Here is a 24,735-nt window from a genome sequence, read left to right on the forward strand (position 1 = left end):
TAGCAAAATTGACCCGTAGTTGATATAACAAAGTATACATACAGATTTATACACATGGTTCATTGTGTGCTAAAACAAAAACTTGAGAACAACAATCCCAGCAGTGACACCGCTAAACATAAACCATTCTCTTTTTGCTAAATAAGAGTTTTCTGAGTTTATTGTTTATTTGTACATACTAGAAGTATGTTTTTTAACTGGAGGAGAAGGAAAAATATAGTATCTAGAAATGTTATTTGGAGGGAGTTGGCTGTGGCAATGAGATCTCATGCATTATCCTAAGCAATCCCTTATTGTATCAATTTTTGAATTAGACTGCATGGACAAAGGGGACATAGAAAGACAGATGAGATCAAGATGAGACCAAGGTCTAATTTTGAGCCAATTTACATAATGCCCATACAGAGACACCAACAAACTGGTATAAGTTCTGCTCCTTTCTATAAACTGTGAAGGTATCCCTGTTCTTTATCTTCTGCTGTCCCACAAAGTTACTCCCCAAAGGATTATTTTGATTAATTGCAGAGAAGGCAAGTCAGGAACTTTTCTGTGGTTGCTGAGTGGACATCAATTGATGAAAGAATGGTTGCAGCCTAGTAGAAGAAGTGATATACTCCTCAGCCCATCCCCTATTTTCCCATTGTTTTTTCAGAAAAGTATTTTGTGGGGGGCAAAACGTTAATCAGGAGCAAGATAGACACTTGGTTCATTCTACGTGGGAGGTGCCATAATTAAAGATTGCCATGCCAATGCCTCCTGGGTAGTGCCTCTTAAAATCCTGGCAACCAAGGCAGCAATTACAGTAACTAAGGTTTGTTTATTTTACTAGAGCTGCATCTTGGGGGTTTATTTTTGTCTGCCAAGAGATAATTCAATGCACCATTTTTTCTCTCTTTCTCTCAAAAAAAGTGCATTAAGAGTCTTATCGCGGTTGCCGGATTCTTGGAGGCCATTACTGGACATTCAAGCCAGTAGCAAATCTTTTCTTAAGGTAGTCACACCAAGTTACAACTTGTAGATCTGTGCCTGCTTACCTGATCTTTGGTATCTTTTGGCCCTGTCATTAGACAGTGTCGTCACTAGTGACAGGTATTGCCTTCCTTGAGATGTGTAATAGAGAGACAGTTGACCTGATCCATGGGAGCAGGGGTTACATACTCTCCTGCTTTCTATCTCTCCTCTTAGCAGAATAATCATGGTTATGGTTAGGCCTAAGGAAATCCTAGTGGTAGCATCCCCATTCTAAAATAATTTGGATTCACTATAACCTGGAGACTGGATAGATAGCAGTTCAGATAGACCTACGTGCATTTTTCCATCTACAAAATAGTTCTCAACAGATCTTATTCATTGCGGTAACTCTGAATGTATCACATCATCTTGTTTGTTATAGTTAGTCCACCTTTCTTCCGGAAGGTCAATACAGTGTAGCAAACACACTTTTACCAGACTTATCCTCACGGCCTCAACCATAGCTTGTTGGTTGGGCTGAGCGTGATAGTAAGTGTCCCAAACTCACTTAGTGAGCTTTCATGGCTAATGTGACTTCTCTCCATGTTCCTACTCCAGTTTCCTAACTGGTTTGTAACTGGAAATGAAGTTTCCCCACAAAGTTGATAAAAGAACCAAAGTAATATATGTGGGGTTTTTTTCATAATAGACCTCTGGGAATATTTAGCATTATATTTCCCCTCCCCTCCCTTTTTTTTTTGTTGAGAAAACAGTATGGTAGTCAAGCATTGGTTAGAGGCTTTCTTATGATGGAAATACATCTTTTAGCATTTTTCCCTCCCAAAGATTCAAGGAAACATTCATTCAGCATTAAAAAAAAAACATTACATGTTTCCGCCCTGTGGATTTAATATATCCAGGTCTGGGAAATCTATGATCCTATGCAGTTTTTGTTTTCCATTTCCTTCCTGTCTGTATGTGTTTGAAATTGATTTAGAGATGTGAGTCGAAATGAGCCTGATCCTTGCATAAACAGTAATATGTTTGCACTGAAATTAATGAGTAGGAAATGTTATATGCTATAACCTCCTCACAAAACTGTCTTTACATTGTCTTCTATACAGAGGTTGCCGAGATAGTTCAAAATTCTTTTGAACAAGTAAAGAAACAAGTAAAAACAATATAAATTGAAAGATACAAGCAAGTGGTTATAGTAATAAGCAGGAAGAGATAGATACTAGTAAGGAAGAGAAGAATAATAGTAATACAGTCTTAGTAAATTATTTGAAAGTGTTGTGGGAATTAGTTGTTAAGTAGAGTGATGGCATTCGGGCAAAAACTGTCCTTGTGTCTAGTTGTTCTGGTGTGCAGTGCACTATAGCGTCATTTTGAGGGTAGAAGTTGAAACAATTTATGTCCAGGATGCGAGGGGTCTGTAGATATTTTCACAGCCTCTTTTTGACTCGTGCAGTATACAGATCCTCAATGGAAGGCAGGTTGGTACCTGCATATATGTACATCTTTTCAGAGATGTTGAGACTATCCTGATGACCTCCTGCATTTCAAAATTTAGTACTCTGCTTCTACTGTTGGAAAGAGCTAGCCCAGAAGTTCTTAATTTTGGTTGCAAGAAAGAGCTGTTTGTGTTCTGAATTGTGGTAGAAATCTGAGGGAGAAGAAGCCAAGCCAATCTGTCTGAAACCATTCTGCGACCCTGAAGGAAAGCTATCCTTTGTTATTTCTTGGAAAATGACCCTGAATGCAGCAAAAGAAAAAGACACATTTTTAGAACTTGCTGTGTTATTATATACCCTTGGTATGAAGCGTAAACAAAACTCTTAAGTGACTCACATGTTTCTTGGCTGGATGGAGCTTCTAAAACTGCTTTCTCTGCCATACTGGAGATCGATAAAACATGGTTTTTGAACACTGTTCTTTCACCCCTTTGTTTCCTGCAGAGTCACCTTCAGCTGCCAAATATGTTCTATTTTTACTGACCAAAAAATAAATAAAAAATCACCGATTCATTCTCCTGAAAATAATCTTTTTTTAAAAAAAAAAAAATTCATGAGCAATCATAACTGCGATGACCTGAATGTTCACCTTTCAAATTTTAATAATATACGTTTTCTCAATTTGACAGTCTGGTACGATTCCCTTCACAGATTCTGGATCTACCTCTCTGTACATTAAGCAAATTAGACTTAGAATAACTTTATTGTCACTTTGAATCAGGGTGGGTTCTACTTACTTTTACTACCGGTTCGCATCGCGCCCACGCATGCACAGATCACCTATGATGACGTCCGGGTCAGTGGGCGGAGCCTCCCACTGGTTTTACTACTGGTTCTTGCGAACCGGTCCTAACCAGGGGCTACCCACCACTGCTTTGAATGTATACTAACCGACATACATTGAAATGAAATTTTGTGGCATACAGCTCTCAAAGGATCACTATCTCCAATATACACTACATAAACATGACTGACTGACTGACTGACTGACTGACTGATTAATTAACTAAATAAATAAATAAATACAAAATTATATATATACCTACCATGTTTCTCCAAAAAGATGACCCACCTTGAAAAGAAGCCCTATCACATTTTTGAGTGCATGTGATCAAATTAAGCCCCACCCACAAGATTAGCCTTAATTAAGACCCTGCCCACTCAGGGGTGCAGGGGGTGGGGCAAGGCACACAGGTAAAAAATAAGCTAAGGTGGGGATGGGGGGTGGAGCTGCCCTACTTACCAGGCCTCACACACCCCGGCACCTGCCTCACCTTCTTCTGCAGCCACTTCTTCTGCAGCCACTTGCCGCCACTCGCACTCATCGCCTTGGCCTCGGTTTCGCCTTCAGATGCCTGTTGGAAGGCATCTAAAGGCAAAACGGAGGTTGGGGCAATGTGTGAGAGTGGCGGCAAGTGGTCACAGAAGAAGTGGGCCAGCAGCGGGTTCCTGCTGGGTGGGGCTGGTGAGGCCGCGAGGTGAGTCAATAATTAGAACCCTCCAAAAAGAAGGCCTAGCCGTTTTTTCAGGGGTCAAAAGAAAATAAGACCTGACCTTCTTTTTGGAGAAACACAGTACATGCCCACATATATTATATGACACCGAGAAACAACATAGTCTAGTTCGGATGTATACATGTACATGGCGAGAAAAACTAATCTTGCAAGTTAATTATGTAAGATAAATCAGAAGGTCTAAACAAATGAACTCTTATTACATCTCAATCACCTTTGTCTCCACCTATCTCCTTATTGCAGATAACTTCCAAAATATGAACTTTTATGTTGTTATTAGCTGGCTAAGCTATTAGATGAAGTGCTACCTTCAGCTTGCAAATCAGAGGATAAACAAATTATGGCATAAAGGTATCTTTGCTATAAAAAAGAATCTAGACCTGAAGTTTTTGTGTAGCTTAATCCCTTTAGAAGAAGTTCATTAGAGCAGAGCACTGAGATTACAATCTTTCACAAATTATTTTAATCCCAGAAGTCACAGCAGGGCACTGAAGTGGAACCTAACTATTCTGGATTAAAATTGTGTTTTAGCTGTAGCCTTGTACACCAACCAGTTGTGCTGTTTCATCGTTTGGATGATGCTCCCATCAGGGTGGATTTGATTTAAATCGAGTTGATTTAAATCACAATTTAAATCATGATTTAAATCACTAGTAAAAAGGCTTGATTTAAATCAACTCAATTTAAATCATAATTTTTAAAGAGCAACTGTCATCTCTGCTACTCCTTTGACCCACTGTTGACTCACCGATAGTTCCAGTGTTGCAGAATAACTAAGCTCATGCTACATAACTAAGCTCCATTTCATGCTAAATAAACTAAATTATTTATGTATCTTAAATAGAAAACTATTTTACGATAGATTTTTACCCCAAAAGTTTTTTATTAAAATAAATTCGATAAAAATCAAAAAAATCAGATTTAAATCAAAAAAATCTGATTTTTTTTGATTTTTTTAAAAAAATCATTGATTTTTATCCACCCTGGCTCCCATTCACTGTTGCAGGAGATGTGCTTCTCTTTTGTTTAATTATAGAATCCCTGGCTTTCTGAGGTATGTATGAGATGCGAGAGGTTGCAAAATTACTCTAACAGACTTTCTAACTCATTTAACAAGTATTTGTTCAGCGTTGAATGAATATTATTTACATTAATATTAACATATTAATTCATTAACATAATAATGATTATTATTGTGTAAGTGACCTTGCCACGGTCACTCACGCCCTCATTACCTCTAGGTTGGACTATTGTAACACCCTCTACATGGGGCTGCCCTTGGGATGCATCTGGAGGCTCCAGCTAGTCCAGAATGTGGCCACGCGGGTAATTACAGGGGCTTCTCGATACTCCCGTGTAACACCTCTCCTCCGCGAGCTGCACTGGCTGCTGGTGGCGTTCCGGATTCGTTTCAAGGTGCTGGTGCTTACCTATAAAGCCCTTCATGGCTTAGGTCCGGGGTACTTGCAGGACCATCTCCAGCTGCTCTCCCACCGTCCCGTGCGCTCTCACAGAGTGGGCCTCCTCAGAGTGCCTTCAGCCCAACAATGTCGGCTGACAGCCCCCAGGAGGAGAGTGTTCTCTGTGGGAGCCCCGACCCTCTGGAATGATTTGCCCACCGAGCTCAGAACAGCCCCCGACCTCCTTTCCTTCCGTCGTGAGTTGAAGACGTGGCTCTTTCGTCAACTTAACTGATCCGTTATGGGTGTACATTGTTGACTGACTATTGGGGGCGAGTCGTTGGCCCCCACAGAGAGGGCTCACAATCTGGGAGTCCTCCTGGATAGGCAGCAGTCCTTGGAGGAATATCTGACGGCTGTAACCAGGGGGACCTTTTGTCAGGTTCGCCTGATCCGACAGTTGCGGCCCTTTCTTGATCGGGATTCCCTGTGCACAGTCACTCATGCCCTCGTCACCTCTCGCCTTGACTACAGCAACGCTCTCTACATGGGGCTCCCCTTGAGGAGCACCCGGAGGCTCCAACTGGTCCAGAACGCAGCAGCGCGGGTAGTGACGGGAGCAGCATGGCGCTCCCATGTAACACCGCTCCTGCGCGAGCTGCACTGGCTCCCAGTGGTCTTCCGGGTGCGCTTCAAGGTGTTGGTTATCACCTTTAAAGCGCTCCATGGCATAGGGCCTAGCTATCTTCGAGACCGCCTGCTGCCACCGACGACCTCCCATCGACCCGTGCGCTCCCACAGAGAGGGCCTCCTCGGGGTGCCATCAGCCAAACAGTGCAGGCTGGTGACCCCCAGGGGGAGGGTCTTCTCTGTGGGGGCACCTACCCTCTGGAATCAATTGCCTCCAGAGATAAGGAGAATCCAAGACCTCAGTGCCTTCCGCCGTGCCCTTAAAACCTTCCTTTTCTAGCAAGCCGGGCTGGCCTAATTTTTTAAGTGTTTTTAAGTGTTTTGTTTATTGTTTTTAATTAATGGGGCCAAATTTATATATATATATATATATTAACTGTATTTTAATATTTGTACTTGATGTTTTTACTTGGCTGTTCACCGCCCTGAGTCCTCAGGGAGATTCAAAATAAATTCAAAATAAAATAAAATAAAAATAAATAAAAATAATTTTAAATTGTTTTAATTGGGTTGTTGATTTTAATTTTATTGGGATTTGTATTGGATATTGTTCTTGTAAGCCGCCCTGAGTCCCTCGGGAGAATGGCGGCATATAAATCGCAATAATAAATAAATAAATAAATAAATAAATAAATAAATAAATAAATAAATAAATAAATATTATGTAACCTCCACAGTTACATTATCAAAATTTGAGCACTTGGCAGCCCTCTCCATTTATGACTTCAGAAGTGCTATAACTCTCCACACCCACATGTCTCCACCTCAATCTCTTCCTTTAGGCTGCCTCCTACTCTGCCACCCTTTCTGTCCTGCATCCACCCTGCCTCGCACTCCACCACCTCTGCCACCTTGCCACCTCTACATTGTACCCTTGCACCCTATCTTCTTGCGTTCCATCATCCTGCTCCACCCCCAGAAGACTGACTTTTGCTGTCTTCTTCCCCTGCTGTTGGTGAGCCATGTACAGCCTGGCTCTTCACAAGAGCTGCTGCCAGTGCACAGCCTTCCTGAAGCTTCATACCTTGGGAAGACCTTGCAGAGCCAGCAGCTGTGAAGAACTAGACTGGGTGCTCCTCAGCAAGGGAAGGTCAACGGAAGGTGACAAGAGTACAGAACAGCAGAGGTGCAAGCTGACAGAGGTGGCTGCAACCAAAAGGGCAGAGATGATGGGGATATTGGTGCTTGAGGAGATTGAAACAGAGGCAATAGTGGCAGGGCAGGAGAAGCATGAGGTCCTCATCTAACAACAGTATCTCAACCAGCCTAACGATCATAACCATGACTGCCAAAGCTGCCATCATTAAGCAGTGTGGTCCAGAGGTGGGTTTCAGCAGGTTCTGACCAGTTCTGGAGAACCGGTAGTGAAAATTTTGAGTAGTTCAGAGAACAGATAAATATCACCTCTGACTGGCCATGCCCCAATCTATTCTCTGCCTCCCGAGTGCCAGTTGATCGGGAGGAAATGGGGATTTTGCAGTAACCTTCCCTGGATTGGGGAGGGAATGGAGATTTTACCGTATCCTTCCCCTGCCATGCCCCCCAAGCCATGACCCCCCCAAGCCACACCCACAGAACCGGTAGTAAAAAAATTTTGAAACCCACCACTGGTGTGGTCACATGATATTTGCCTAGTGACTGCATCACTTAACAGTGGAAATCCCGGTCCCAATTCGGGCCATTAAATGAGGACTGTCTGTATCGAAATGTTTAATAAGAACTCTTTATGATTATTAGTCATGCTGAGGACACATAAGGACCATGGTAGAAAGTATTGCTGTTTGTAAGGAGGGAAGAAATTTTACGATAGAATGATACGTTTGAAGTCAAAGAAAAGATACTGTGCATGTAAGGAATTGTTGGCCATCTTTAAAATCAAAATTGTTTTTATGGAAATATCAGCATGAGTTGTAAGGAGGGAGATTAAGATAACATTCGAGGGAAAGAAAAGCTCTGTCAGATAAGTATTAAAATGCAGTTGTGTGAGTTATGTTTTAAAGACATCTTATATGGCTGAATCAGAAATCAAGGTCCTGTGGTGTCGAGTATAATTCCATGGATTTTACAAAGAGAATGCTTTTGTGAGCTTTTGTTTTTTATTCAGTAGTCAGGAAATAGTTCCTACTGTGTATTGCTCGGACTGTTGTGTGTTCTGTCTCTTCTCACTTTTTGTACAGAAAGAGAAACTTGTTGGTTCTAGATTATACAAGTAAAGATACGAGAATCAGCTGAGGCTGAAATTGGAATGTACTGCAGGTCTAATCTAGCATCTTGTAGCAAAATGTATTGTGTGCGTGTGTGTGTGTGTGTGTTAAGTCATTCACTTTTTGAAAAACTAAAAGAAACTAGAGCCTATGATTGTGGTTGAGAGAAAAATTGTCCATTGGAAAGTAAAATTACAAGAGTGAGGCACTGAGGCATGGGCCCCAAACCCACAAGCTATCCTTTTACATTAAAGTGTAATAATTTATGTAGAATAAAATCACTTTTTTAAATTTCTTGGAATGAATGTGCAACAAAATCTTGCAGCAGTAATTACAACTGGTAATGTATCTTTCACTAATGCTTTATGTACCCTAAACAATTTTCTAATTATTTTGTTTTTCCCCCCACAATAAATTTTCATGAGCTGTGATTATTGCAACTCATATTTAAAGGAAACTGGTGAAGCTGGAAAAGATTGAGTTCCCAAATTCCCCACTAAGTCACAATTAAGAATTCATCTGAATCCTAGTTCTCTAGCTCCAAGTCAGCACTTTGTTTTTTTAAACTTCATTTACAATATTACAATGAAGCCCTTAACATGATATCTTAGTGATGTACACTATTTAAACTTAGTTTAAAATTAATATTAAAACTATGCATGCAAAGCAATATAATACTAAAACTTTTGAAAGCAAAAAATATAACCCATAAAAATCCCATAAATCCCTTCAAAATCCTAAGATTTTTTTTAAAAAAAGTTATTCATCTAAAGCTCCAGAAATTAAATAATTTGTGTTAGTGAGCATTTCTGGAAATGATATTTTACAACTAAGGTGATACCACTAAGACAGTTCTCTCCTTAGACAATTCCATCCAAGAAATATAACTTAGCTGGGAAAGAGTCTCTTTCATAAACAAATAAACAAACAAACAAATCTGTATTTTTTCTGTAGCTGGTCTCAAATAATCAGGATAGCCATTAATTGGTCTCAGAGACAGAGACTACTCCTTACTGCCATCTAGTGGTCCACAGTTTTACAGCCCAGATATCAGAATTCTAGTTGAGGCCTTGGAATCACCAATCAATCATGATTATAAATAAACGTTCAAGAGAGACCTGCAAGGGTAAACCATAGAGCTGTCCAACAGCTGGGGGGGGGGACCTTACTCCTTCTAAATTCAAAATGGAGCATCCAAAGAGTCAAGTTTTAGGATTAATATCAGTGATGAAATGTAAAAATTGTTACTACCGGTTCTGTGGGCGTGGCTTGGTGTGTGTGGGGGGGATAATATGACTTGAGTGGGCATGGCCAACTTTTTTTTTTTTAACTTTTAAAACCATTTTTTCTACAACCTCTTCGGCTGAAAAGCCTCTGACGATCCCAGCTGACTTGCCTGATCGGCAGAGGCTTTCTTTTTTTTAAAAAGCCTCTGACGATCCCAGCTGACTTGCCTGATCAGCAGAGGCTTTCTTTTTTTTTTAAGCCTCTGACGATCCCAGCTGAGTTGCCTGATTGGCAGAAGCTTTTTTTCCTTTTAAAAACATTTTTTCTATAACCTCTTTGGCCAAAGAGGTTGTAGAAAAAATGCTTTAAAAAGACTCTGATGATCCCAGCTGAGCCGCGGGATCATCAGAGGTTTTTTTTTACTTTTAAAAGCATTTTTTCAGCCGAAGAGGTTATAGAAAAAATGCTTTTAACAATTAAAAAAAAGCGCCTCTGATGATTGTGCGGCTCAGCTGGGCAATGGGGGGGGGGGGAAGCAGGGATTTTTGCTACCACCCACCTCCATCGCTACCAGATCGGGCGAACCGGGAGCATTTCACCCCTGATTAATATCATGCCGAGATTCTATTAGTGATGTGTCAATGGGAAAATGCAGTAACGTTTTAGATCAGGGCTATCAAACTCAAGGCTCGGGGTGCTTAGATCTGGCCTGTAGGGTCACCCTGGAAACAGCAAAGGACTGACCGGTGAAAACGGAGTTCGCAGGGATTGCATGCAGCCCTCCCGAGCTCCATTTTCGCTGGCAGAGGGTTGCAGGAGGCCGTCCCAGCTGAAAACAGGGAGCCTGTTTTTGCTGGCAAAGCGCTTGGACCACCACAGGTGCCCAACACGAGTGATGTCATGTTGGTCACATCCACCCTGATCATGCCCCCCCCCGCTTCCCCTGAGGTCAAACACAACCCTGATGCGGCCCTCAATCAAATTATGTTTGACATCCCTGTTTTAGATAAAAGACTTCCAGTGGCTGAGTTCCCATGACATGTTGTTCTCAAGCATTCAATAGTGACACAGGTCCTCTCATTTGGACTACAGTTCTGCTCTCAACACTACAGCCAATGAGATGGGTGTTATGCACTGTATCAGTTCCTATGTGTCAACAGGCCAACTGCGATCTTTTGCATCAGTTGTAGCTTTCAAGTCAACTTCAAAGACTAGCTCAAACGGAGAAGTAAATCATACTAGAGGACTACTGAAAGCTTACGAACAACATGCTGTAAGAACTCAACATCTGGGGAACTTTGACTTACTTTAAAAAAAAAAGGCAGAGGGAATGGTAGGCAGGCTTTCATAATCACAACCCACTCTTTCTACAAGAACTTGTCCCTTGTCAAGCTCCAGACAGCTGGGCATGTTTGAGATGGCAAGAACTATCCTGTTTTCCCAAAAATAAGACATCCCCTGATAATAAGCCCAATTGGGCTTTTGAGTGCATGCGCTAAAATAAGCCTCCCCCCAAAATAAGCCCTCCCCGAAAATATTTAAACGCAGAGCTGGAAATCAGGTAAGACGGCAAGAGGAGCCCCATCTTGCTCCATGCGTCCCAAAATAATAAGACCTCCTCAAAAATAAGGCCAAGCGGTTATTTCGGGGTTCAAAAAAATATAAGACAGGGTCTTATTTTCGGGGAAACACTGTACAAATATTCCAATAAGGTCTATTTAATGCTGCTCTTGGAAATGGCAAGTTGGAATTTCTCGGCCTCATTTCTAGTAAATCAAGATGGAATTTCTCTGAATGATTTCAAGTGATTTCTTGCCACCTGGTCTCAGCTCTGTTTATGAGATAACCTGCCAGTTGATGTCCTGTGTTTTGATAGTTTATGCCTATTTTCCTTTCCGTGCCTCTCGTAGCCGTACACTCTCTCATTCCCACAAAAAAGAGAAGAAGAAAAAAGCTTGGAATGATCTCTTCCCTATAATATTCAGGAACAATGTCAAAGTGTTGTTCTGGAAAAGAAGGTAAACATAATTGCAGGGTTCTGTCTGGTGAGGTCAGATTATTGTGGTTTATTTAACAATCATGATTAAGCAAACAACGATTAATCATTTCATCAGCATATTCTAGCCGCCTGACTGGAATTAGTGCTGGCCAGGTACCAGGAAAGAGTTTGGGGAAGTCAGCTGCCATAGCTGCTACTGCCTTTCTGGAACAGCTGTAGAGCAGGGATGAGAAGGACTTGCAGAAGTGTGGATGCCAGGCCATTTGGTCTTTGGGTTTGCAATTAGTATGGCAACTTGGTTAAAGAACAACAGCAACACCTAATAAATCAACCAATCCCATCCCTGCTTGGCTACGTAACCTGTTTTGAATAGTAGCTAAGTAATGAGGGGGGTCTTGTGCTAGGAAGACTGAAAGATGTTAAACTTAACTGTGAGAGAATATTGCATGTTTGTGCTGGCCCTTCACACTAGAGATAGAAATTCATTCATTCTTGCCTTGGGGCCAGTGGCATAAGTATGCCTGTACACTTTCCAGAGTGCTTATATTTGCTCTTCAAGCAGCTTAAGTTTCACAGAAAACTTCTCCAAACACCCATTTGGCCATTTAAAACGGTGTTATTATTTTAATCAGGAAAATCAAAGAGAAGTAGCATTTTACTCTTGCTCCTGATCGCCCGCCAAGTCTTGAGAATGTGCTAGGTTGACCGTGTGTGTTTTTTTAATTATTATTTTGGTTTCAAAAACAAAAAGACAAAGTGCTTAAACAATCCTATTCAACTGAGAGCAAAGCTAGACTGAGAACTCTGTATATATCTGTATGCTTTGTTGGACCTTTTGTCTTTATAAAAATAAATCAGTACAAGCCGGAACGTTTTGTAGGTTCAGCCAAGCCAGAATCAAATAAGAGATCTTGCTTGGCTCTGTGGATGCATGAATAAGCCAAGCTATAAAACCAGACTCCATACCCTCATGGAATTAAAAAAAAAAGAAAGAAAGAAAAATTAGCGACAAAGTTTCACTTGCTTTAGCACTTTCCCAGGCTGTTTACATGCTCAGGCTGATCTGGGCCTCAGCTCCCTGAATGTTCAACACAGGAGGTTTTGCAGCTTTTTCTAAGTATGAAAGCAGATCCCCATTGATTCTGGTTAAGAAGGAACATAATCAGTTCCGCTAAAAGGAACAGTTGACAGCATTATGAGATTTGCAGACAACAGGAAGTACCTGTTCAGACTTCCTGTTCGCTGCACTTTTCTGGGTAGTTCAAATTAGAATACTTCAGTTTCTCTGGGCCACTTACATAAATCAAAAACGAGATATTTACCTATAATTTCAAGGAGCTTCTTGAGGAGTGAATTATTAAGATTTTTTGGGGTGTGTGGTACTGCCTTTCTGGTTCAGTTATATTGTTTTTTTCCCCCAACAGCTATCTAGATGCATCATAATTACAGTGACTGAGATTATCTTTCCTTTCAGGAGACAAAAAGACCCATTTCTTCATTCTTACCCCTCACAAAGCCTAAGCGATTACCGCTGGTAATCTTGGCTGAAGACTTAAAGGCCGAAATGTCTCATGTTGAAGATCCAGGATTGTATTTCTTTCATTAAACATAGCAGAACCAAGAAAAATGCTTCCCAAATCCTCAGGAACATTTATTGTTACTGAGCTAATTCAGTGGTTCCAATAACCTGACTCAATATGCAGCAGGTTCACATGTTCAGCAGTAGCATTATATGCTTCAAATAAGGAGGAAATCCCTACATAGGTGGCAAAGGGAAGAAATTCAGATAAAATTGGGAGGAATAAGAGACTCTGCCAGCTGTTCTGTATGTGCCATGGACAAATACAAAATGGGATCAGCCAGGCTGTAAACACTGTTAGAAACGTATTTGCTAGTAGCCACTGCAGGATCACTTTAATATAAGCCCCAGAAAAAGGAAGTCACAGTAATAAATGGAATTGAATGGAGAAGCAAGAGATTATTTTTTAATGTGCTAAGTGGCTTAAAGTGATTTCTGGTTAACTTGCCAGAAACAATTTTCAACCATGTCAATTTTGCAAAATCTGAACTTATCAATAAAGAAGTTAATAGTTCTTATTTTAGGACTGAATATTTAATTAAATTCAATTATGGGATATGCTTTTAAGTAGACATGAACAGTGAACATTCTATGCTTTGAAAATATTAGCAGTCAAATATTGTATTCACTGATAGTCTCTGTTAAAGTAGTACAACGAAGGATGGGCTAAACTTTGACCAAATAAAATGGTTAAATACTTCTGTACACTTTGCATTTGTCCATGGCACATACGTAATATTCAAGGCTATTGTAAATTGGATTATCCTGTTCTCTCTGGTTTCTTTTAAACAATCCACCAAAATATTTGGGCGGTCCTTATTAATATTAGCATAACATTTAGCACAAATTAAAGAAGTTAAGTTGCATCTCAAAGTACCTCTCTTGGTAGATTAAGAAAAGGAATTTTAAGAATAGTAAGAAAAACAAAAAACAATTTTTTTTTAAAAAAATGAAGAGTTATTGACGCTGTGGATTGTAAAACTCTGCTTGTGTTAGATTGAAGTAACACAAATATACATAGTGTTTTTCTGGCTCATACTGTGCTTTTGGCTGATTTTGGTCCTTTTGGAAAGCAAAGCTAGCAAAGAATGCTTAAATAAACAAACACTTTAATCAAGCAATTTTCATGATTCTTTCCCCCCCCCCCCTTTTTTTTTTCCATTTTCAAAGGAAAAGAAAAGTTGGCCAGGTCTATATATGTCTTTCTTCATCCTTGCAAAGTCAGAAGAAATACTGAAGAACAGGCAGCATTTTGTGAGAGTAGCCGCAATCCATTTCTTGTGCTGTAACTAGAGTGTTGCTCTCTTGCTATTCACTTCTAGTTGTTTCTCGGTGATAAATAGGCTGCAACCCTCTGCCTATTTTCTTAGAGCAGAGGTCTTCAAACTTGGCAGCTTTAAGCATAGCTGGCTGGAGAATTCTGGGAATTGAAGTCCACAAGTTTTAAAGCTGCCAAGTTTGTGGATCCCTGTCTTAGAGGAACTCAACAAATTCTGTGCAATTTTCTTCTCACTAGTCTTGCTTAAAATTATACTATTACACATGAATGTCTAGTGAAAGTGCCGTGAAACACTTTGATGATTCTGTGTCCCTTTAGACCAGTGTTTCTCAATTTTGGTAGCTTGAAGATGGGTGGACTTCAACTCCCAGAATCCCCCAGCCAGCCATCTTCAAGCTTCCAAGGTTGAGAAACACTGCTTTAGACAAAGATAAGAGTGCCATTGTTTGCCACTGGTGAATAGGTTTTACAAGGGTTTTTTTTTTTAATTGTTTCTTTCTCTGCAGGCTGGTTTATTAACTAGTTACTAGAAGGACAGGCACTGGTCACAAGGGAATCAATGCATTTCTCAAGGTTCAATTTTCTTAAAGTTATTGTTGCTTCCAACCCGTATCAAAGGACATTATATAGAATAGACTTAAGTAGACTTTTGACTTTTTTCTGTTTGTTTTTAGGATTGCCCTCCAGAAGCAGGTGATTTTCGTACCCAGCAATGTTCAGCACACAACGATGTCAAGTACCAGGGACAGTTTTATGAATGGCTTCCTATCCCTAATGATCCTGACAACCCGTGTTCATTGAGATGCCAGGCAAAGGAGACAAACCTTATTGTGGAACTGGCACCTAAAGTCCTGGATGGAACACGATGTTACACTGAGTCACTAGACATGTGCATTAGTGGCTTGTGCCAGGTAAGGAATGCATTGTTTTGTTGGTTTCTCCTTCTTTCAGTTTACACAGTAGTCCCTGTTTAGTGACTTCCTCATTTAACTATGACTTTCAGTTACAATTGTGATGAAAAAGTAATTTTTCGCCAATCTTCACATTTATGACTTTTGCTTTGTAAAGCAAAGAAAAGCTGATCATAAACAATTATGGTTCACTTAGCAGTTGCTTCACTTAACAACTCAATTGCTGGTTACAATTGTCACTAAACAAAGACTACCCAGATAAACTGGTTATCCATAGTTTATTCAGTTCTGTCCTCCCACTTATGTGCCATTTATTTTTCTAGTCTTTAAAGTATTGGTTCTACTTCCAGAATCAGTTATATTGTTATTTCTATCATGGATTTGATGATCATTTAAAGTGATAACTTTCAAATTTCTTTATCCTTTATTAGGTTACTTATATTTCCAATTTTTTTCTCAGCTCTGTAATGTTTTGTTTATGTAGCTCCACTGAGATGACAGTCATGCCCATGATATTTGTGCCATGATACCTGGGACCATTATGGCTTGGCCTTCTCATGACATTGCCTTCATCTCATCCCCAGCCTAAAGCAGCCTAAAGCGATATTAAAACTATCCCAATGTTAAAGTAGCACGGTTCCTTTTCTTTTGGCACAATTGTTGCTACTAAAAGAATGATAAACCATTTTTTAAAAGTTGGGTCTTTAAAAAGAATACTAGTATCGTGCTGCATGGAAGGTTAGTTGAATCACTAACCTTCCATGCAGCACGATACCAGTTATTCTTTTTAAAGATCCAAATTTTTAAAAAAATCAGAATCATATTCTGCCACTGCTTCTGACAAAGAGTGGGAGGAGCCTAATTTTGCCCCACTCCTGTGCCATTTTTCCTACTTGCTGCCATTTCTTTGACATTAGTTGAGGACAGAACAATCTCTCTGTTCCATCCTTCCATCATCTCCGGGACCTTTCTGTGGGCTATTTCGGGACATGGCTTTAGCACTTCTTCAGAAATAACCTAACTGATAGTCCTTACCTATGAGCTGCTTTTTGGGCAGTTTGTCAGGTGAATACAATAACCTTTCTAAGCATTTGCCTACATACACCTAACCCTGCTCATGAAACATTAAGAACAGTGACTGGTATTGGCTTCTCCTTCCAGCAGGTGATGTCCTCAGGAGGATAAATAAAGCCAGTTTCTTTGTTAATTTGTCCAGTATCAGACCAACACTGCCTTCCTTCTTCTGGCAAAATAGGAATCAGTAGTGAAGACAGTGCAGTATACTGTGCCTCATACTTTTCTACCAATTCATGAAGAATAACACTTAAAGACAGATATCTTTGGAGAAAACTGACAAGAGCCTCCATTAAGCCAGAATGTTTTTAAAAACTGGAGTTTTATTTATTTATTTATTTATTTATTTATTTGTTTAAATTTCTATACCGCCCTTCTCCAATGTAGGACTCAGGGCGGTGAACAGCCAAAGTAAAAACAAGACATACATACAAACATACAAAGTCTAAAAACTGTTTAAAATAATTAAATAATTTTGGCCGTGATTAAAACATTCCAATTTAAAATCCATTTAAAATTTGACTCAAGCCAGCCCAGCTAGTTGGAATAAATGGGTTTTCAGGGCCCGACGAAAAATCCGGAGGTCTGTTATTGTACGTAGCTCTGGGGGGAGGTTGTTCCAGAGGGCGGGCGCCGCCACAGAGAAGGCTCTCCCCCTGGGGGTCGCCAGCCGACATTGTCTGGCGGACGGCACCCTGAGGAGGCCCACTCTGTGGGAGCGTACTGGCCGGTGGGAGGCTATTGGTGGCAGAAGGCGGTCTCGTAAGTACCCCGGCCCTAAGCCATGGAGCGCTTTAAAGGTGGTCACCAACACCTTGAAGCGCACCCGGAAGACCACCGGAAGCCAGTGCAGCTCGCGCAGGAGAGGTGTCACGTGGGAGCGCCTCGTCGCCCCCAAAATCCCCCGCGCGGCCGCATTCTGGACCAGCTGGAGCCTCCGGGTGCACCCCAGGGGGAGCCCCATGTAGAGAGCATTGCAGTAGTCCAGGCGGGAAGTGACGAGTGCCTGAGTGACTGTGCGTAGGGAGTCCCGATCTAGAAAGGGGCGCAACTGGCGTATCAGGCGAACCTGATAAAAAGCCCCCCTGGCCACGGCCGCCAAATGATCTTCTAACGACAGCCGTGCGTCCAGGAGGACGCCCAAGTTACGAGCCCTCTCCGTGGGGGCGAGTGATTCGCCTCCAATAGCCAGCGATGGCGTCAGCTGGCTATATCGGGACGCCGGAAGCCACAGCCACTCGGTCTTGGAGGGGTTGAGTTGGAGCCTGTTTCTCCCCATCCAGGCCCGCACGGCCTCCAGGCACTGGGACATCACTTTAAGGGCATCATTGGGGTGGCCTGGGGTGGAGATGTACAGCTGGGTGTCATCAGCGTACTGATGGAACTCCACCCCGAAGCCACGGATGATCTCACCCAGCGGCTTTACATAAATGTTGAACAGAAGGGGCGAGAGGACCGACCCTTGTGGCACCCCACAAGCAAGGTGCCTCGGGGTCGACCGCTGCCCCCCTGTCAACACAGATTGCGACCGGTCAGAGAGGTAGGAGGAGAACCACCGCAAAACGGTGCCTCCCACCCCCAACCCCGCCAACCGGTGCAACATGATACCATGGTCGATGGTATCAAAAGCCGCTGAGAGGTCTAACAGGACCAGGATAGAGGAGCAACCCCTATCCCGGGCCCTCCAGAGATCATCCACCAATGCGACCAATGCCGTTTCCGTGCTGTGCCCAGGCCGGAAGCCGGACTGGAGCGGGTCTAGATAGACAGCTTCATCCAGGTACCGGGGAAGCTGTTGCGCCACCACACTCTCAACAACCTTCGCAATGAAGCGAAGGTTGGAGACTGGACGATAGTTAGCCAAAACAGCCGGATCCAGAGAAGGCTTCTTGAGGAGGGGCCTCACCACCGCTTCTTTCAAAGCGGCCGGCAGGACCCCCTCACTCAAAGAAGCGTTAACAATCTTCTGGAGCCAGCCTCGTGTCACCTCCCGGGAAGCCAGTACCAACCAGGAGGGACACGGGTCCAATAAACATGTGGTCGCGTTCAGCTGTCCCAGGACCCTGTCCATGTCCTCGGGAGCCACAGGATCAAACTCCCCCCAGATAACACTCTCAAGACCTGCCTCAGTCATCCCGTCTGGACATACCCAGTCAGAGGCCAGCCCTTCCCGAATCTGAGCGATTTTGTCATACAGATACTGCACAAAATCCTCAGCTCGACCCTGCAAGGGGTCATCCCGCACTTCCAGATGAAGGAGGGAGCGGGTCACCCTAAACAGGGCGGCCGGGCGATTATCTGATGACGCGATAAGAGCGGCAAAATAGCTAGTTTTCGCCGCTTTTATCGCCACTAGGTAGGTCTTAATGTGAGACCTCACCAGTGTTCGGTCAGGTTCGGAGCGGCTGGTCCTCCAACTACTCTCCAGGCGTCTTTTCCGGCGCTTCATCTCCCTAAGCTCCTCGGAGAACCAAGGAGCTAGGTGAGTTCGGTGCCGGGTCAGAGGCCGCAAAGGCACGACTCGGTCCAAGGCCCCGGCAGCCGCACTATCCCAGGCGGCCACCAGGTCTTCAGCCGAGTCATGAGCCAGAATCTCAGGAAATGGCCCAAGCTCCATCTGGAACCTATCAGGGTCCATCAGGCGCCTGGGGCGGAACCACCTGGTCGGTCCCGCCTCCCTGCGGCAGGGTGCAGCGGTTAGAAAGTCCAGTCGAAGGAGCGAGTGGTCAGACCATGACAAGGGTTCGATGGCTATATCCCCTATATCAAGGCCACTCAACCACTGACCAGAGACAAAAACTAGATCCAGAGTGTGTCCTCCTGTGTGAGTGGGGTCATGAATTAACTGAGTAAGGTCCATGGCCGTCATGGAAGCCATGAACTCTCGAGCCACCTCAGACGTTTCACCGATAGATGGCAGGTTGAAATCCCCCATGATGGCAATTCTGGGGGTGCCCACCGCCACCTCGGCTATAACGTTAAGGAGCTCGGGCAGGGCCGTTGCCACGTGGCAGGGAGTCAGGTACGTGACCAACAGGCCCATCTGTACTCCACGACCCCACTTCACAAAGAGGGACTCACATCCGGCTATCTGTGGAACAGTGGTCTCCCTTGGATCCAGACCTTCCTTTATAATAACCGCCACCCCCCCGCCCCTGCCCTGAGCCCTCGGCTGATGAAATGCACGGAAGCCTGGTGGGCATATATCCACGAGGGGCACTCCCCCCTCCTGGCCCAACCAGGTCTCCGTAATACCCGCCAGGTCCGCCTCCCCCTCCTGAATAAGATCGTGAATGAGGGGGGCTTTATTAACAACGGACCTGGCGTTGCACAACATCAGCCGGAGGCTCTGGCCCTGAGAATCTGGACAACCTGGGGAACAAGAAAAGCATTGGGGACCGGAATGCGCAATCGCTCTAAGATAGCGAGTGCGCATTCCCCGCACATGATGTGGTCCCCAGCTTCCGCCATATCTGCCCCTCCCACTCACTGTGCTGATGGAACAGCCCTCTTCAAATCGAACTCCAACCCCCTCCCCGACCTCCGGTTCTAAGTCCCTAATGTCGCAGCCCTTCGCTAAGGCTGGTCTTGAACCCGGTGGATTTCCCCCAGAACCCACCCTAATCCCCCCCGAACCCCTTAAAATTTTTGTTAAAAACTCACTAAAAAACCCACTTAAAAAACCCCTCAAACTCTTCTTAGCCGCATGCCATCTCTCGGGGCTCCAACGCCCGTCATCAAGATAGGCCCTCGATAACGAAGAGGGCCAGACCTGCGAGAGGGGGGAGTCTCGCAGGGCACGAAGGTCATTCACCGAGTACATCAAACATCAAAGGGAGGTGATAGTCCATGGCCAATAACCAGGGGCCAATTTGATGTTATCACAGTCAGAAGGAGTGAAATGCCAGGCTTCAATAGAGTTCCAGTGGAGCATGTGAGACCTCAGTGCCCTCTCACGGCAATGGCGGGAGTAAAATGCTGTTTCGGTCCGGCAAAGGGTGACCCAGCCCTCCTCTCACGGGGGCTGGTCAACCACGATCGTCCAAAAAGCCGGAGATGAGACAGCCGCTATAGACCCACTCCACCAAGACTTGAATCCCCAGATGTAAACCTCCATTCAACGGAGGGGAAGAATGGGGTCAGGTCAGTCCACATAATCCAGACAGGCTCAGACAGCGGAGATCATAATCGTCATTACCTCTGGGGAGGTCAAGATGGCATCTAGACCCAGAGATGATTGTTCAGCAGGCATACACGGCATGGCATCACCACATTCAGGGGGATGGGGGTGAAAAAGGAGAGCAAAGGCAACAAATGCCATAGGGGGGGAAACCCCTCAGTCATAGTCCAGCTCTCCCCAACCCCTCCCGGATCTTCCTTGGGACCATGCTGCTTGCCTCGTCCAGCCTCGCCCAGCCTCCATAAATCCTCATGGAGGCCTCTGGGATGACCAAGGGGCCGGATAACGCCCCACGGTCGCCCAGGAGCTCCAACAAAGCAGGCCAGCAACTGCCAACCTCTCCGACGCTCCCACGCTCCAAACTGTGGCAGCTTCTTCCCTGACCCGGCAGCCGCCATTTCCACGCCGCCAGCACCGCCGCCGCCGCCGCCGCCAGCCTCCCCGCCCTCACCTCGCCCCCCCCTCCGCCCCTAATACATGTCCAGGGCAGATTGGGCTGGCGAGGATCCCGGCGGGGGTGCTGCACCGCCACCACCGCCGCGGCGCTGACGCCGTCATCCTGGCTCTGCTATCTTCGCCAGGAGAGTCTGCTGCCGCCCCTCCTCCTTCGGGCCGCTCTCGCCGTCCTACGGTCTCCGCGAGCCTCAAGGACACTCGCAGAAGCCGGAGACCCCTCAACGGAGAGCCCCAACACTCCTCCAGCTGGGCCAGGGCTGCAACGATCGAAATTCAGCCCTCCAAAGGCCCCCTGGAGCCATAATCGCCCCCCAGGATCACCGGGATCACAGGCAAGTCGCCATCTTGCGCATGCGCAGAAGAGAGTTTTACCCATCCTCTTTCTCATTAGTATAGTATTTGGAACAAATGCATTATGGAAATGTTTACAGCTTTAGGAAGGCCCTGTTCAGCGGCGGTTTCACAAATTCTTACCACCGGTTCGCCACGCGCACGCTCGCTCTGCGTGCACACGCGCCTCCAATGGATTCACCTGACCTTCCGTGCATGTGCTTTGTTTGCGCATGCGCCTTCCGCGCGTGCGCCCGGCCTCGAAAATGTGGCTAAATAGGATGGCATTATGTCGGGGCGGAGGAGCAGGCCCACCCACAGTCACCGCTACTGGTTCGCCCGAATCGGTATGAACCGGTTAAATACCACCTCTGGCCCTGTTACTTCTACAACCTTACTATGTATTAGAGTCTCATGTAGCTCTGATATCACCAGTGAAGGGGTTCCTCAGAATTTATAGCACCCATTTCCAGATACCAGATAAAACTTATTTATTTGTGTAGTAATTTCCTAAAAATCGTGATGGAAACATTTGGCTACATGAGAGAAGCAAGCATACCTTTACACCAGGTGAAGAGATGAAAGAACTTTTTCATTGCTTTGGAGATTGCTTACCATAACAAAGTTTTATAGGCTCCTTCGCTTCAGGAAATCCTAGTTTAATAGATAATAGGGCTGTGCACATTTCGATAATGAATTGGATCTGATTTTTTCCAGCCTTCCATGTCAGGTTGTAAAAAAGTAACTTCATATTAAATGTCATAAGTTTTTAAACTCACTCGGAGGCTGAAAAAGCAGAGCCTTCTTAATGAATAGCTGAGAGGTGTTAATCATTGCAAACAAATTAGACCAACTTTTCTAATTATTTTTGAAACATGCAGAGTCCTAACTTTGGCATATAATAAAGACCTATGTCCATTCCCCAATAACCCTTAGTTTTATCATTTCAGTGCAGGAAATCTAGAGAAATACTGATATCACATTAGTATATTAGGGCAAAATTGTAGACTATACTGATTCATGGGCCACAAACTGGAACAAAAACTCTGATCTAGAACTCAAGCATTTTTTTCTTTCCTCCAAGGAAAATTAGTGACGATGGGTTAAAACAGGGGTATCGAACTCAAGGCCGATGGAGTGCTTAAAACTGGCCCGTGGGGTCGCCCTGGAAACAGTGAAGGACCCCTGCGGTGCCTCTGCAAGCAAAAACAGAACTCGCGAGGGCCGCACCATTTTTGCTGGCAGAGGGTTGCAGGAGGCTGTCACAGCAGAAAATGGAGCTTGCAAGTCTGTTTTTGCTGGCAGAGCGCTCAGGCCACCACAGGCGCCCCCAACACAAGTGATGTTGAGCTGGCCACGCCCACCCTGGCCACCCCCCCACCCAAGTCAAACACAACCCTGATGCGGCCCTCAATGAAATTGAGTTAAAAGATGGGAAGTTACTGGATCAAGGGAGGAACCATGAAAAATACAATAATGTTGTGCACACACACACACTCGTTCATTCATTCATTCATTCATTCATTCATTTGTGTTTTAATCAACTGTTTATTTAACTAGAACAACTGGAAAAAATTATCCTTGCAATTGCTTTCTCAAAAAGTGGAGTGTTTTCTGGAATCAAGAGTGAAATAATATAACAGTGTACAATTATTCCCAGGAAGTATTGAGAAATGGAAACTCCAGTGCCCATTGATAACTAGGTTAAAGAAAGAAGAAGGATTGTTTGCAATGGCTATCATCATTTTGTTTATAAACCCCAGTATCTATTGTGTTTTTTATAAATAACAACTTTATCCAAATGACTGTATTTCACTTATATTTGTATAAATATAATTTCACTTATATTTGTAATAATAAATTGTGAAATTATTTTATCTAATGTCTAATTCCAAACTTCAGATGAATATGGATAGAATAAAACTTTATTACGGTCATTGACCAGCAATAGACATACAATAAATTAAAAATAATTCTGACATTAATCGTGAATAACATCTCTGTTATAAAAATACAATCTGAATATGAATTTAACCTGGCTTTTAAAAAGCAGCTTAAGAAGCAAACATTGTTGAGGTTTTCTGAAGCAACAGATCCAGATTTCATGGTTTTGCTCATCCATAACCCTGTATAAAACTTGACCTTTTATTACCCTTTGAACTGAATCTCATCTCTATTTCTTTGGGTTCTTTTCCCCGTAGTTTATTTTTCTTAATGATCTTCTGACCTAAAGAATATCTTTATTGTTAAGAAAAATGTTTAGGCTTAATTGAAAGTGATCCGTAATGGACAGCTTCATCTATCTTAGCTAATAATGAATTGGAACAGGGACTTCTCTCTTTGATTTCAGGAGAAAACACCGCAATGGCCTTTGGGAAAACATGATTTGAATAATTCAAGGCCCTTGTGAACTGTTTTGCAATTAATTAATAAGACACTTAATAGGACTGTATATTTAACTTGCCCTTCCCATTTAGCCAAAATGCTTTGGTTTAGCACAAGATGTACATCTGGATGTACATTATCTAATTAGCTGAGGAACTGTTAGCCCAACCATAAAGGCTGGACAATCTTTATAATCTATTCACAGGATACACCTTTCTGACAAAATATTTCCATAGAAACATGCCAATAAATAATAACCTTTGTGACAGAATATTTTTTTTGTATTCATGTCCTTGAGAATTGGGAGGAATAGAAGAAAACATAATTCATTCCGTTGATCTGATGTCTCTAACCTGATGACCTCAAATGATGAAAAGTGCATTTGTGCACTTTATTGTGCACTTTTATGTTGTGATGTGATGATGTACAGAATTATTGAATTGAGGTTACATCATGAAGCACATTATATAATTACACATACACACAATGGATGCTAATGTCACTTTAAGGCAAACTTAAAATGCTGGCTATAGTGGGAACTGTGTACTTTGCACCTATTGTCATATATACCAGTGGTCCCCAACCTTTCTGGCTTTGTGAACTGCCGATAGCAGCAGTGGCAGCGGGGAGATGGTCTCGCACAAGCAGCAGGGGTGTGCTTGCGCATGCATCTCCATTTGCACAAGCATCAGGCATGGGCTCTTGCCACTTATATAAATGGAGCTTCGCACACAAGCACATGTGTCTGTTGTTCATGCAAGTGGAGCCGTGCGTGCAAGCAACACTCATCCACCGCTTCCGCGGTCTGGTTCCGAATGGGCCGGGCCGGGGGTTGGGGACCCCTGATATATACCATTGTCTAATTATATACAGAGAAAGATGCATCTCTCATTTAGTATTTCCAATAATGGACTCAGGTTTGTGGGAGAAATGGTAGAATCTGAAGGGAGTCTGAAAGGAAGATGAAGTAAGGTTTTGGTTGCTTGTGTCAGCAAGGAAGATCAAAGCCAGGAGGTTTTTTTACAAGGATTGTGATCCTGGT

The 24,735-nt window shown here is 43.5% G+C and overlaps 1 protein-coding gene across 4 annotated transcripts in view; it reads left to right on the forward strand.

The window, feature by feature from the left end:
- Positions 1 to 24,735, forward strand: part of ADAMTSL1 (ADAMTS like 1) — a 489,535-nt gene that overhangs the window by 292,064 nt on the left and 172,736 nt on the right. For all 4 annotated transcript variants that reach the window (XM_087886305.1, XM_034410498.3, XM_087886306.1 and 1 more), the window contains one exon: positions 15,032 to 15,268. In XM_087886305.1, coding sequence (XP_087742431.1) covers positions 15,032 to 15,268 — 237 coding nt within the window. The remainder of the gene's footprint in view (positions 1 to 15,031; positions 15,269 to 24,735) is intronic.

This window comes from Pantherophis guttatus, chromosome 2 (genome assembly GCF_059756535.1).
Source record: "Pantherophis guttatus breed Tessera chromosome 2, ASM5975653v1, whole genome shotgun sequence".
NCBI lineage: Eukaryota > Metazoa > Chordata > Lepidosauria > Squamata > Colubridae > Pantherophis > Pantherophis guttatus.